The sequence below is a fragment of the Rhinolophus hipposideros genome (genome assembly GCF_964194185.1).
Source record: "Rhinolophus hipposideros genome assembly, chromosome: 20".
NCBI lineage: Eukaryota > Metazoa > Chordata > Mammalia > Chiroptera > Rhinolophidae > Rhinolophus > Rhinolophus hipposideros.
In genome coordinates this window covers 24,599,131-24,615,534 of record NC_138066.1, presented here as the reverse complement: position 1 = coordinate 24,615,534, position 16,404 = coordinate 24,599,131, and the positions used below count along the sequence as shown (strand labels likewise).

Sequence of the window (16,404 nt, the reverse complement as noted above, 5' to 3'; positions counted from 1 at the left end):
CTGCAGACATGATGCCCCATCATCCTTAAATACTCAGTGTATATTTCAAAATTAATAATACCCTCCTATATAACTACCATTTAATCCTTCAAGTCAGGAAGTCAACAGTGATACAAAATTACCATCCAAATCACATCCCCTGTTCAGATTTTTTGCTTTCTGTATTTTATGTAAAGTAACATACTATTTTGCTTCAAAATATAAGTCCACTTACCAGGTAGCTGGGGCAAGTTGCATCACAAATTAATTTTTAAAAACCCAAATAATATTATTTTAAATCTACCTCTGTTCTACAGTTTATTCCTTTTTGTTTGTTTTCAGTTGATCCTCAGTCTGCCCAGAAGTGGGTCAAATTCTCTTCAGTATCTGATGGCTTCAGCTCTGATAGTACCAGCCATCACGGTGGGAAAATACCCAGAAAATTAGCAAGTCATGTGGTGGATCGAGTTTGGCAAGAATGCAATATGAACAGAGCACAGAACAAGTATGTATTTTCATTTTCAAGTTAAAAATTACGTGTTGGTAGTTACTTGTAAATATGAGATATTTAAAGTATAAGCAGTCACTTATCTGATCTTTAATTTAAAAAATATTTTAAAATTCAATTTTAATGCTTAATTTAGGGTTACAGAAAATTTTGTGAATTCTAAATAATTTTATAATTTCAAATCTTAGGAGGAAGTATTCAGCTTCATCAAGTGGTCCGTGTGAAGAAGAGACAGCTGATAAACTAGCATCCTGGGATTTTGTTGAAGCCACACAAAGAGCAAATTGCTGCTGTTTGAGGTAGATTTTTTTTTTTTAAGTCGATTGATAATCTGAATGTGTATGTGGTAGTTTCTTATGCTGTTGAATAGTTATGCCCCACTTTGTTTGAGGTAGCTTATGTAAGCACAGTGTGTTAGGGTATTTTTCAAAAGAAAAATTTGAGAAAAAAAGTTCAATAATTTGGAGCTATTATAATTATAGAAGTGCATACAAATAAATGTATGCCTTACATTCTTGCACAGTTATCAGAGCTGGACTGTGAAAGCTTGGTTTTGCAGCTAAATAAAAGAAAATTTTATGCTTGATTATGGTTTGTGCGCGCGCGTGTGTGTATCTGTATATCATCTATAAGATAAGAGGCGCACACGTCTCTTGAAGTGTTCATAGGTAGCATTGTGCCTGAGAAATTTCTCCCAAGGGGTCTTACGATAAAGATGATATATGATGTACTAGATAAAAATTTCCACAATCTTTTATAGTAAATACACTATAGGGTTTGTGCAGCAGTTTCTAATAACATCCCTTTGGGCAAACTGTAGGTGAAATGCTGAAATAAGATTCAAAAAATGTGATTCAACAAGGGACCAAAGACGTTCTGTTAAAATACAAGCTTTCTAAGAGACTGTATTGGTTGAAAGATTGATAGAGGAATGGATGAACTTGGAATTCTTCAGGCATTGTGTTTATTTTATATATTTGGGCCTTTGATGAGATTTGGTTAGAGGCATTAAGATTATATTGCTTAGAGTTTATTTTGTTCTACAGATTAAGTGTAGATCATATGCTTTTGCGATCAAGTAAACAAATAATGATATTGACATCTGTAATCAGGACTTGTGAGCAAATAGTTGGCCACCGCTTTTCATCATGGATGTGAGCCAAGGAAATGGAGTGCCTTGTCTGCAGGTTAGGGCCAAGGTTTTCCTTACATTAGCTCTGTTTGATTGAGTATAGTGACACTCTCAAGTATTGTGGTATATTTTTTCATAGATTAAGTGTCCTTACATAGATTCTTTGGATTAGAGACTGTATAATTTTTTAAATTCTGGCAACTTTGTTGAAAACTTGCCTCTGTTGTTGATAGATTGGAATAAAAATATAGATTAGCTCCTGTTTAACAGTTTAAACGTTAAAAGCCATACCCAGCTAGGGGGAAAACAGACCTAGTCTTGAAATGCAGGGCTCCATGACATTATTTGTCTGATATTATTTGTATGATCCACTGGCCAAATTTGGCTCAGTGCCTGTTTTGTATAGCCTGTGAACTGAAAATGAGTTTTACATTTTAAAATAGTTGAATAAAATTTAAATAAGAATATTTTGTGACGTGAAAATTATGTGAAATCCAATTTTAGTGTTCATAAATAAGGATTTATTGGAACAGAGCCACATCCATTCATTTACATATTATCTGTGGCTGCTTACATAGAGTTGAGTAATTGCAACACAGACTGTATGGCCCCCTGAGCCTAAAATATTTACCATCTGGTCCTTTACAGAGTAAGTTTGCCAGTCCCTGGTCTAAGACCAATGGAATGCTTAAATTAAATTAAGCTTTTCTTTCCTTGTATTTACTGGCATTTTTATCAAGCTGCTCTTCTTTTTTAGTTCCTAACCTAGACTTTTACTTTATTCTTTTTGAAAGATGCGAGTTTTAAGTATATTTGTCTAACATTGTTTAAGAGGAATATGCTCAAAATGCGTAAGTTCAAATTCTTGTTCTCTAAGCTGAACTTTCATTTTTCAGTACTTTCTTTCATATTTCCAGAATTCCTCCCAGACATGTAGAAATTTGAAATGATGAAATTTTGTATAATCTATACATGTTACTTTTTTTGGTAAATCCCTTTAGTAAATACAATGTTTCTAATCATTTACTTTTTTTTAATTTACTTTTTTACTATTGCATTTTTACTACATGCTTCTGTTTACTTCCCTCAAATATGGTTCTTTTATTCTGTTATTAAATAAGGCTTGGAAAGACTTGAGTCACTGTATATGTGTATCCTCACCTACTATAGAATATAGGAGGTATGGCACACGTTGGTAATTGACTGTAGTAGTCAGCCAGTTTGCTCTCAAATCTATCCCTACATTTCCCCTGCTCTGTTCTATATTGAAGGGAAGTACATTTTCTAGACTCCCTTATTTTCTACATATATATATATATATATATGTTTAGCTTTATTGAGATAAAATTGACAACGTTGTGGAAGTTGAAGGTGTGCGACATGATTTGATTAGCCTCACTTGCTGGATTTGGCTAATAGAAGACACTAATAAGATTGGTCGATGAGAGGAGGTAAAACTCCAGGATACTTCCTCATTGGTTTTTTTGATCCAACTCCAGCAGCAGCTGTGTCCCATTAACGGCAGCCCTTTTTCTTTCATGGTCCCATGGTCCCAGTTAACCACTAAGCAGGTCCTGCTATGGTTCTAGCACCATCCTAAGCTTCTGTGATATGGTAAGACTACTTCCTACTGTCCTCTCAGTCCTATAAGTCATAAAAGCTCCCTGCTGTTACTAGTCTCTAGGTTGCTTCACTTTTCCTATTTTTTTTGAACCAATTCTGTATAGTAAATTTCCTCTGTGATGACAGGATGACCCTGACTGATACGTTGGCTTCTCTTAGAAATTGATTTGGGGGAAAAATTGCATAGTTATATAAGTAATTTTCATAAGTATATCTAATTTTAAGGAATTTAAATTATACAAATAAAGCTGAAGTTGCCCTCATCCTGCTCTATGTCTTTCCAAATTCTGCCTCTCCCTTGAAGTATCTACTTGCCAATTAGATGTTATCCTTCCATACTTTTCTCTGTAATTTTGTGTATATATATATGTTTTACCGCTGAACACATAAATATAACATTGATGTATTGGCATCTCCTTTTTTTCCCACTTACTATACCTTAGCTCTTTTCCAGTCTCGTTACTTGTAGGATCTGCCATATTGTTTTAAAAAACTTTTTGGTATTCCACTATGTCCACTTTGTGACATAGTGTATTTAATCATTCGGGGTTTGATAGGTTGTTTCCAGAGGCTTTTTGTTTGTGTTTACTTTAAAAAACAAAACAAAACAAACTTCTGTGACTATCAGTTATTTATTAGAATTTTTTGAACACTTTGTGATAGATGTCTTAGGCTCAGGATACACTAGTGAACAAGGCTCCTGCTCTTTGGAAGCCTGTACTCCAAAGGGAATGGGGCAGGTAACTAATTTGTTTTCAAAAAGAATCCTTAATCCTTCTAAAATTTAAGAGTGATGAGTGCTTGGAAGGAACTAAAACTAGGAGGGTGATGAGAGAGTTGTGGGCAAGGGGGTTATTTAAACTACTTACGACTTCAAAAAGAGTTTACCAATTTTACTCCCACCTTTTGCATTTAAGAGTGCTGATTTTTCTTGTGCTTTCACTGTTCTAAGAACGGTCCTTAATTTTATTTTTCGTCATTACAGTAAGTGGAAAGCATAAACTTGTTTTAATTGGCATTTTTCAGTTATTAGTGAGATTAAATATTGTACATTTACCGATATTAGGCTTTAATCTGTCGGAATGTTCATAAGAAAATTAGCACTTAAAAGGCTATATAAGTATAGAAAGCAAGACAGTAAATTTCAGTGTTAACATTAAAATACTAGAAACTTACTAGGAAAAAGAATCTAAAGGGATCACTGTTGGATTATACTCTAAGGACTTCTTTTTTTAGAAAGATTCTCAATTTGTTTGAGTTCTAGTGTGAAATTCAGTTGTTCTCTCTACAGGAGGCTAGTTTTTAGAAAAAGGTCTTTGTAGAAGAAAGGGACTGTAATTTAATATTACCAGAAATTTAGCTAGCCATTGCTATTAGTATATAGGCTGAATTAATAGTTTCTTATCTTTATAGGAGGGTAGGTGAATGTATGGCTGTTTACTTTTCATATCTCCTGTATACTTGGAACATAACCAAATTGTTCACCGCAGGTTGTTGGTGATTCTCTCTCCTTAGTGCTTTGCGTAACTTGATCCTTCTTAAACTTTTGGTCTCAGAACTTATTTACACTCTAAAAAATTATTGTAGACCCCCAAAGTGCTTTTATTTATGTGGGTTACTATTTATATTTATTTTAGAGAAATGGTAAAGCACTACTTATTTAAAAAAATAATAAACCCAGTACATATTAACATGAATAAAGTACTTTTATAGAAATCAACTGTTTTCCAAAATAACAAAAAAATTAGAAGAGTAGTATTGTTTTTTATTTTTGCAAATCTCTTCAGTGTTGAGCTCAATAGACGATAGCTAAATTCTCATCTACTTCTACATTCAGTCTTTTGTTATATATTGTCTTGGTTGAAATGTGTGAAGAAAATCCAACTTCTCATAGCTATGCAGTTAGAAAAGGGAAGAATATTTCAGTAGCTTTTTCAGATAATTGTGGATATTCTTTGATTTTATACCAAAATTTGACAAGTGGTAGTTTCTTAAAAGTTAGTCTCAATATGGAATGTCAAGCCATATTAATGAAATTCTTGTACTCCACCAAAAACTGAATGAATCTTTTACTTATGCATGATTTTGTAACAACATGCGTTGATTATTTGGAAAATAACAGTTCACTGACTTACGCAGATCTTCCGAATGTTGGCACATTTTCTTATGTGATATGAAAAATTGCATTCATTAATATCACCAACAATCTCATCAGAAAAATATTTTTTAAGTATTGGAATGCTGTGAAGCTCACTGTGGCAGATAACAATTTTCCAAAGTCTAAATCTTCCCGAATTCTAAATCATTTTTAAAAGCTCAAATTTTATCATTTATTTATCCTTAAAGTGACAAACTCATTTTGTTCATTTTTGAAAACCAAATAACCAAGGCTGCCAAATAACCAAAATCTGGATAACCAAGGTTTATCTGTCAATCATTTTTTAAAAATAAAAATGGTGTTCCATGAAACAAGCAGCTGGTTCAGCTTTGTAACTCAGTTATACAAGTACCTGTCTTCCGAGTGCTACTGTACTTGGATATGCAACACAGATGCTTCATGTGTACTTCCCATTTCTTTATATAGAATAGAAAAAACCGTATACAAGGATTCAGATTTAATAAAAATTAATCATTTTTTTCTGTCTTCATGGAGGACATTTTTAAGTGAAACTAGCTTTAAAAGAAAAAACAACTAAGTGTATGGCAGTGAAGAAAATGACGACTACTACTAGTTAGTACCACTGCCTTGTGTGATGTTTGGTGACGACTACTACTAGTTAGTACCACGGCCTTGTGTGATGTTTGGTTGCCAGCAGTTTTATTGTCTTTTGTTTTTGCACCATCATCATAAATATCAACATAACGAAAAAGGCACATAATGTCTTCATACTTGAAAAATGGTTTTGAAACCTGTAGAACCCCTGAAAAAGTCCATGACACCATACTTTGTAAACTTTTATAGTAGACACTGAAATATTTGAATAAGAATAATTAAATGAATGGTACTGTCACGATATCTACTTATTCCTACCTTCTTATTCTGTTTCTTTTCCTTTGCTTTCTTCCTTCCTCTTTCCTGCTACTGTTGTTGACTGACTTTCTTTTTATCCTTTGTTCCGCTGACTTAGAAGTTAGATATTCTAAGTTTAAAAAAAAAGTTAGACATTCTATTTTAATTCTGTTGTTAATTGAATTAAATATTTACTGCGTTTCCCTTAAAGTCTAATGTTAATCAGTGTCTCTTTATGAAAGAAACAAGAACGTTGGAGCACTTTAATCTTGCTCCAGTTATTTTCCATGTCATTTTTTTTTTTTTTAGGATTTTAATTTTGCCTTGCTCTGTTCTGAAAAATTTCAAACATGCACAGAAGAAAATTGGACAGTGAGCACTTGTATATCAACCATCCATATTTATTTGCTATATTTACTTCATCTAGAACTCTTCTGTTATGGAAGAGTAAAAAAGAAAAAGTAATATATTTTATTGAAGTTGATTTATCTAAAATGATTATTTTGACAGTCAGCGTAAAACATTAATGACATATTTGGCATTATTTTTTGTCATATGATGTCTTCAAAGACTGGTGTATATTTTACACTTACAGCACATCTCAATTTGGCTTAGCCACATTCGTGTGTTTATAGCCACATCTGACTTGTGGATACCGTTCTTGGAGAGCACAGCTTTTTTTTTTTTTCTGCTTTTTTTTGAGAGCACAGCTTTAGAAATAGAGTTAGAAATAAGACTAATGACTGGAAAATATAGAAAAGCAGGTTTCTATTAAAAATACCTTTTTTTCTAACAGCTGGAGCTATTTGACGGTGGTATGCATTTTCTTATAAGGTAATGTGGTCCTTATCATTGAAAGTATTCAAAGAGAGGATGATCAGAGAAAGGATTATTCCTACATTGGGTAGGACCTGCTGGGGTTTTTTTTTTTTTTTTCTTTTTAATGATCATTTATTAAAATTTTTTTAGAATGCTACTTTAAAAATTCAAATAGTGTATATGGATATTAAAAATTACAACTTTCCCCTCATATATATATATATATATGAATGAATATATATAGTTCTACCTGCCTGCGTTCTTTCACACAAATGAAATCATGCTATGTATACTGTTCTGTAACTTGCTTTTCTTGCTAAATACGTAGTTGTCCTGGGTAACTTTCTGTATTAGCACATACATAAATGCACTTTATTTTTTCTTTTAAGCTCATAGTACTCCATGATACTATGGAGATACACTACTTTATTTGGCCAGTCCCCTATACTGCACTCTTGCTGAAGATTTTTTAAAGCAAAATCTTAAATATCATCATTTCATTCCAACTTCAGTATGCAACTCTAAATATGTTAAAGATTTTCTCATAGAACTATAATTCCATTATCATACCTAATAAAAGGAACAGTATTTTCTTGGTATGATCTGATGCCCTCTTACAGATTTGTCTCAGAAATACCTTTTTTGTTTTGTTTAACTAGGATCCAAATAAAGGTGTACATTTAGTTGTGTATATCTTCTTGATCTCTCTTATAATCCCCTATCCCCTTTTTTCAACATTGACTTGGAGAAACTAGGTCTGTTGTCATGTAGAATGTCCCACATTCTGGATTTCTCAATTTGTCATATATTTTAACTTGTTATTTTAGTGTCATTTAACTTCTTTCTTCCTTATCCCTTGCATGTTTGTAAATTGAAGGTAGCTCTAGAGCTGTGTTGTTCAGTATTAGTAGCTATGTTGGTAACCACTAGTGGTTATTTAAATATAAAATAATTGAATGTAAATAACATTAAAAATTTAGTTCTTAAGTTGCACTAGACACATTTCAAATCCTCAGTAGCCACATACAGAACATTTCCATCATCACAGAAAGCTCTGTTGGGCACTGCTGATCCAGAGGCTGGATTAGATTTAGGTTTGAGATTTGGGGAGAGAATACTTAATAGATGGTGCTGTTTTGCTTTGTATTGTGTCACATCAGAAGAGACATGTCTGGTTGTCCCACTTTTAATAATGTTAAGATTGAGAAGGTGCTGATTAGCCTGAACCCTTTATTGTAAAGTTTCTAATCATGTTTACTATGAATAAAGAGTTTTTCTTCTCTCTTTGAAATCTCTAATCTCTTTCTTTTTCTAGACTTACTGTATTGGCTAAAACTTTGAATAAAATTATTGAATAGAAATGTTGAGAGTTGATATTCTTGCTTTGTTCCCAGGGTTAGGGAGAAATTATTCAGTCTTCCATCATTAAGTATGATATTACTTGTAGTTTTTCATAGATGTCCTTGATCAGATTGAGTAAGTGCTATTCCTTGCTTGCTGACTCTTTTTTTATGAAGAGGTGTTGAATTTTGTCATATTTTTCTGAATTTATTGAGATAATCATAAGGTTTTTTCTTTTATTTTGCAAATGTGTTGAATAATACTGATTTTATCTTTTGAATGTTATACCTGGCATTCTGGGATAAATTGTACTTGGTCATGATATAGTAATTATCTTTTTATATATTACTGGATTACTAATACTTTGTTAATGATTTACATCTGTTGTTCTTGAGGGGTATTGTTCTATGATTTTTCTTATAATGTCTTTGATTTAGATATCAGTGTAGTGGTGGACTTCTTTTGTAACTTTTTGACATAACTCCAGGTGTTGTGTTTTTTTTTGTTTTTTTTTTTTTGATAACTTTTATGCTCCCCTCCTCCTTGGCACAATAAAATGTCCCAGGCTCTGTACAAAAAGAGAGTCTCAGCATAGTCCCACAATAGAGAGTGTTCTTCAAAAAAGTGCCTGCTTTTGTAATACACTTTCTGGGTATCTCTGATGTAACAAAACCATTAATGAAATAAATTTTAAAAGAAAATGAAAAAAAACCTAATGAATATTGAATGCTCTAACCCATATCCATCCACATTTTTTCTAGTTTTTTAAAGTATTTTTTATATACATCAATATCAGTTAAGTTTGGAAATCTCAAAGTGCATACATACATAGTACTTTTTGCAACACTGAAAGAAATCTTAAACTCTGAAAAAATTATTAGATTTTTAGGTGTATAGTTTTAAGTTCTTCAGTTTAGAATTGCGTCATATTATGAGGAGAAATTTCTTTTAGGTATTTTACTTTTCCAGTCAGCTGATTCTTTCTGTAGTGGTAAGCCTTGGAAGAAGGAAGGTAGATACAGCATGGGGCCTATCAATAGGTTACTTCCAGTGCTATCCAGACTATTCTAACTTCAGTCCAGTAGAGTGAGTTTTCTAGTCAGTTGCTGTAGGATTGTAGATGATGACTGAGCTCAGCCAAGCCATTGATTTGTAAGTACTAACTGTGAAATGCCAGGTACATTCATTAATGAATAAATTCCAGACCGTTTTACATGTTTTTATCTTAAAATACTAGAATCTTATCTCTGTATTTACTCAGATACTAAGATATTTAGATTATATGAGGCAAACCATCTTTGCCTATCTGATCACATAGCTATTAAATGAGCACGAGAGAATTGGCTTTTAGGGCTTTCATAAATTTTTCTGCATGCTCTTTGTTTTAGGTCACTGAACAAAGTATTGTTTTCCATGTAAATTCACATCATTTTACTTTAGGATTATATGTGAAAAGTGAATATCTGAAATGTCTAATATTGTTAACTTGTATATCTGATATAATGTGATACTATAAATATTAAACCTTTCTTTTCAGGCACAAAAATGTTAAACCAAGAAATCCTGGACAACAAGGACAGGCATTATCTTTAAGTCAGCAACAACAAGTACTTCCTAAGCACAAGACCAATGAAAAGCAAGAAAAGAGTGAGAAACCGCAGAAACGCCCCTTGACTCCCTTTCACCACCGTGTGTCTCTTAGCGATGATGTTGTCATGGACGCAGATTCAGCCAGCCAAAGACTTGGGATACCTGCCCCAGACAGTCAAGTGAGGTTTTCAAACATCCGAACTCATGATGTAGCAAAGACTCCTCAGATGCATGGCAGTGAAATGGCAAATTCACCTCAGCCACCCCCACTTAGTCCTCACCCGTGTGATGTGGTTGACGAAGGAGTGACTAAAACACCTTCAACTCCGCAGAGTCAGCATTTCTATCAGATGCCAACACCGGATCCCTTGGTTTCTTCCAAACCAATGGAAGATAGGATAGACAGCTTACCCCAGTCGTTCCCAGCTCAGTTCCAGGAAGCTGTAGAACCTACAGTGTATGTTGGTACAGCAGTAAACTTGGAAGAAGATGAAGCTAATGTAGCCTGGAAGTATTACAAGGTCCCAAAGAAAAAAGATGTAGAGTTTTTACCACCTCAACTTCCAAGTGATAAATTCAAGGAGGATCCGGTTGGACCTTTTGGACAGGAAAGTGTAACATCAGTTACAGAGTATGTATTTTTTTAATAGTCACTATTATAATTTAAGGGTGGAAAAATTATGTAAGTTCTTAATACTAGGACTCCAGAATTGGTTTCAGGGTAGGATTTAAAATAATAAATCCTTTGAGTATTAATTTTGCATAATTTTTTACTGTATTCTTTCCTTAGGGAACCTCTTTATTATTAAATATTTTAGTCACAAAAAAGTGGGGGAAATCATAACACTTATCCATCAACCAAATTAAGGATTTTACATACAGTGAGAACTCTTATGTACTATTTTTTTGCTACATTCTTCCTTCTACTGTCCTGAATTTGACATTTATCATTTATATACATGTTTTTATGTGTGTAGCTCTAGTTAATTCATTTTAATTGCTCTGTAGTATTTCTCTGTTTTGAATTATACCTTAATTCATTTATCTACTCTTGAAGATGGACATGTTGGTTATTTTCAATTTTTCACAATTAGAAATGATGTAGACTGCACTGCGCTTTTTGTATACATTTCCTTGTACACTTGTATAAGAATTTCTCTAGGGAAAACATCTTAAAGTGGAATTGCTGGGCCATGGGAATATTTTCGTATTCAACATTAAGAGTTGTTGCCAAGTTGCTTTTGAAACTATACCAGTTTACACCCTCATCAATCAGCAGAATATGAGAATGACTGCCGCTCTACATTTTCCTCAGTACTTGGTATTACGACACCTTTAATTTGGCTAATCTGTATTCAGAATGGCGTCGTATTTTCTTAATGTGTGTTTTCTAGATTCCTAGTAAGGTTAAGCATCACATTTATTGGACGTTTAGTTTTCCTCTCCTGTGAATTGGCCTGTAGCTCATATTTTTTAGTACATTTTTCTTTTTTCCTGATTTATTCCTTACATGTCTGGTTATTAATCTTGCATTAGTTATTGTGCTACAGCTATCTTCCTCCATTCTTTGGTTTGCCTTCTTTGTATACTTTATGTCTGACATACTTTGGGCAGAAGTAGGCTTTTTTTCCAGGTCTCTCTTTACTTTCAGTGTTGTTCTGATTACATTTGTAGTCTGTCCCATAAGTCTTTCCTTTTTATCTGTAGATTTTTCTGAAAGATGAAAATTAACACACAAACATCATTTTCATTAAAGTTGTCGACCTGTTTATCAGTGCAAGGCCAGGTAATGTGCAAAGATTACATTTCCTTCTCTATCAGTCTGTTGTCAGTGAAAGATATCAAAGTCTTCTGTTTAGCTTAGAATTTTGAGATTCTACAAAAATGTGTAGGTATAGTGAGCTTTTGTTCAGGCATTGTACTGGACATTGAGGAAGGTTGGTTTAATTTGAAGTCTTTTTCTTTTTTTTTGTCTTGCCACTGGGAAGTTATCTTTTTCTTGGATAATATCTCCATTTTTCCCCATTTTGTGTGGAACTTCTATAATTCATGTGTTGAACTTCTATACTTTTCTCTCGTCTTCCATCTATTTTTCCTCTGTATTCTGAGGGGGATTCCTTGACTTGTAGCTCTTTCTTGAAGTCTCAATATATATTTCTCCTGTTTTATTTTCCTAAACTTTTAAAAATAGCATCCCCTTCTTATTTAATGTCTTGTAATTTATTTTTCCATTTGAATTACTTGCTTTATTTTAGTCTTTTTCTGTACTATGCTGCCATATTTCTTATTGTTTCTCCATAGACATTTTAGAATGAGGACACAGATGCTAATGGGAAATTTTGTGTGCATATGTGGAGCCTTGTTAATTGGCAGGCCTTCCTCAGTCAGTCAATAAATATTTTAGTGTATATTATGTATCTGTTTCAGACACTTTGCTTTATGATAACGGGGTAGGGGATATTTTGGAGGGGAGGCCTTGTACCTAAAATTCCAGAATGAAGAGGATGCCAGATCTTGGATCTTCACCAGGTAGTTTATTCATTTTCCTTATAAGAGGGACCCTTCTTGTTCTTCCATTTTTAGCTCTTTATTTTTCACTTCTGTCTACAGATATAAGTCCAGATTTTCTCTGGCTTTTTAGGCAGTTTGGCTCCTCTGTTTATATGGTTTGCCTCTTACATGTTTTAGGCTGTGAACTTTCTCTGCTGTTTTTCACTGATTTTGAGCATTCCTGAGGCTACCAAGTAAAATGTCTGGTTCATTTATAGCCTCTCTCATTTGTTGCTATTAGATATTTACTTTTTAAATTCCTTGATTATTATTTTAGTAAACGAACCTGTGTTCCTCATCTAGCACTTTGAATCTTAAAAGTTTTCTAGTGTAATTTTTTAAAAATTAAAATTAATCTGGATTTGAAATTGAGGGACTTCAGGATACCCTTATGATCATGGAAGACAACTTGCTTATTTAGTAGTCAGCAAACCTTGTGATCACAAATGATGTCTTGGAAACAAATCCAAAAAGATCTTAAATTATCTGTGCTGTATGTAATATAAAAGTCTAAGCTAGCCTCAACTCTTGCTTGTAATTGCTATTGGTCTCCTGATTTCTGTACTTCTCCATATGTATAGAGTGATCATTGTAAGTTAAACATTATGTTACGCATTTTTTAAAAACTCTCAGTAGTTTCCTTTTATACTTAAAATAAAATCCAAACCTTTACCCCACTATTTGTAAGATTGTACACAGTCTCCTGCCTAGCTAATTCTTCACTTTTATTTACTACTCTCCTGTTTGTTTCCTGATTTAGCCAGACCAGCTTTTTTGCTATTCCTTTGAAAAGCCCCACTCACTCCTCATGACCTTTAGAATTGCATTACAGATGGGAGACAGCTTACCCCTTCTTATCCACTTCTGCTCAGTACCTTCCAGAGAGGTATTTCCCTGACCATTCAATGTAAATTATGGTCTCTTCTCACTCCCCAGATCACTGCCTGTCCTGTGTATTGCTTTTATTTTCTCCTTATATATGTCATTATCTAAAATTATATTACATATTTGCTAATGGTCTTTACCCTGTTAGAATGTAAGCTCTGTGAAGGCACGGACTGTCTGGCTTACTGCTGTGTTCCTGCAGCCTTAATGCATGCACACACACGCACACACCCCTGGAACAATCCTAGGCACATGGTAGACATTCAGCACATGTTTGGATGAATGAAATGATAGTATGGCCATAGATTACTTTATGATTTTAAAACTTGGTGTTTTTTTTATAGGTTATATTTTCTTATTTAATGTATGTTAAAATGTAGTGGCATGAATATTTTCAGTTTTAAAAACTGTAAGAGTGAGTTTTTATGGGCACGTTATATTCATAAGATCCAAGAATTCTAGCCATTACTTTAAATAAGTGTATTGGCTGCTTGTGTGCATGAGCACCTGTAAGTGAAATGAAGGTCTCTGAGAAGTTAATACAGCTTAACCTTAGAATCTGTTTTAAAATTATTTGATATTTTTCTCACTGAATGAAATGAGACACATAATGTAGAAAAGTAGCATGCAGAGTAGAATGGTGCTGGGTCATGACTGTGTAAGTTAAGGAAAAAACATGCTTCTACTTGTTCCTGGTCACCATTTTTCTGCCTCATAAAAAGAAAAGATTGAATAAAAGGGTTTTTTTTTTAATTCTGTGTCTCAATATGAGTATTGTTTTGGTTTTGCTAGTTGCTAAAATGTGTATTGTGTCACAACTCACTTTTAAATATGATCCTTGTTGTAATAGTAAATAGAATATGGTAAATATCACAAAAAGTCAACCATCAGAGGCTTAGCTGCTATATGAACTAAGAGACATTTATATGGAATACAATGTTCTATTATACTTGGTAGGTTAGAAGTTTTTTGGTTTTATGTTGTAATCATCTGGATGAGTTGGTCCTTTTTCTTAGAATTATTGTTCTATGGCAGTAGTTCTCAATTGGGGCAATTACTTATTCCCATGTGCACACTCCCAGGTGATATTTGGCAGTGTCTGGAGACATTTTTGGTTGTTATAACGGGGTGTGTGCTACTGGTATCTGGTAGTTACAGACCCAGGGATATTGCTAAGTATCCTTCAATGTATAGGACAGTCCCGCACAACAGAGAATTATCCCGCCCAAAATGTTAATATTGAGGTGCTTTAATGCCATGAATAACTTATAACAGAAATGTGAACTTTAGTATGAGTTATTAAATTAGATAGGCCAAACATGTTTACCTATTAGTTTCACTAGGGAGATCCCCCCTATTTCCAACTTCCCCTCCCCCTCGCACCAATCACAGTGAAATACCTGGCATGATCTTCAGCGTTTGTATTATGCTAAAACAAAAGGTTTTCCCCCCCATAGTTAAAAGGATCTTGTTGGAATAATTTAGTAATTCAGGTGCCTGCTGTTTTATTACTTAAGATAGGATGTCATGAGGATCAGTCATCTCCTTAGAGATAGTGACAAAGCCAGTTGATAAAGTCAGATAACGTCCTGTCATTAAAATAAATTCTATGAATTATGATTATGCTCTCTTGCTGGCATTTAAACTGTCTTCTTAAATTTTTTTATAGAAGCATTCTTTTGTTTTAAAGATGTAAGATGATCAAATGCTTTTCTAGTCATAGAGGAATGCATTCAGAAAACTAGTTCATTTTATATAAATAAATTTTAAATTCATATTACTCAGTCATTGTAAATTTCTATTATCTTTTTCCATATTTTGAATTTTGAAAATGTATTTACATGTATAGCAGTTAATTTTAATGAAGTTAATTAGAGGGCTGTTGTAACTCCTATATTCTTTCTTAGGAATATTATCTTTCTTTTTTTAATTTATATTCCTCAAAGATACAGTTTATCAGTTTGAATAAAACTGAAGTTAACATGCAAGAAGGTACTTTTGAGGTTTAAAATAAATTTGGTCCTGGCCCTAAGTGAAATTGTAGTCTAATGGAAAATAAGACTACAATTATTCAGTAGTTCTTAATGTATAAGAACTACATTAAGTTCTTTGATAGTGGTATATATAAAATACAGTAGTGATGCAGAGACAGAGTGGGGAATAATTTAATTCCATTTATGGAGATCCAGAAGCATTCTGAAGTTTGGTGTGGATAGATTATAGGATGCTACTTAGTAATTTGGTGTGGATAGATGAGAAATAAGACTGGAAATTTGGGTAAGGCTATATAGTGGAACGGCAAAAAATTTATATATTATCCTTGAGATGGTAGGGGCACTGTTGCAAGTTGTTGAGATAAATGAAATAGCAGGGGTTTGGAAAATAAGGATTTTAGAAGTATTAACCAAATAGCATTGAAAGATTATTTGAAATGAAGGGCTACATATGTATGAAAATAGATCAGTTTGGGCATCTGTTTGAATAGCTTAGGCATAAGGTGACACAGGACCCTCACAAGGAAATTAAAAACAGATAGTAGGGATATATGGGATTTATAAATGTGGAGTAGACTAAAGAACTTTAGTTTGTTGAATAGTTAAGTAGGGAAGTAATAAGAGAGTTAAAGACTAGCATATTTATTTTATGAGAGGAAAAGACGAGGAAGGACAGATTTGAAGGCTTTCTCTGCTACCCATTTTCTTGCTTTTAGACTACATCTTAATTAAACTTGATTTTTATGAATTTTTTTAAAAGGAGAGCATTTCAAAAATAGTATTTTGAAGTAACTATTGATGTACCTTAAGAAGGTAAAGTCTTGTTAAATAAGAAATGCTTGGCCAAATAATAATGACATTCACTTAAAAAAAGCAAAGGAAATCTGTATAGGCTAATGTGGGAAGATCTCTGTATAGATTATAAAGTTTAGAACAAGGTGTATAGTATATGTATACATATAGCGTAGTATAT

General features: G+C 33.2%; 1 protein-coding gene across 1 annotated transcript in view; it reads left to right on the top strand.

Moving 5' to 3' along the window:
- MED13 (mediator complex subunit 13) overlaps nucleotides 1–16,404 on the top strand; it is a 93,852-nt gene that overhangs the window by 31,080 nt on the left and 46,368 nt on the right. The window contains exons 7-9 of the mRNA XM_081029865.1: nucleotides 322–484; nucleotides 676–786; nucleotides 9,950–10,633. Of these exons, the coding sequence (XP_080885991.1) occupies nucleotides 322–484; nucleotides 676–786; nucleotides 9,950–10,633 (958 nt within the window). The remainder of the gene's footprint in view (nucleotides 1–321; nucleotides 485–675; nucleotides 787–9,949; nucleotides 10,634–16,404) is intronic.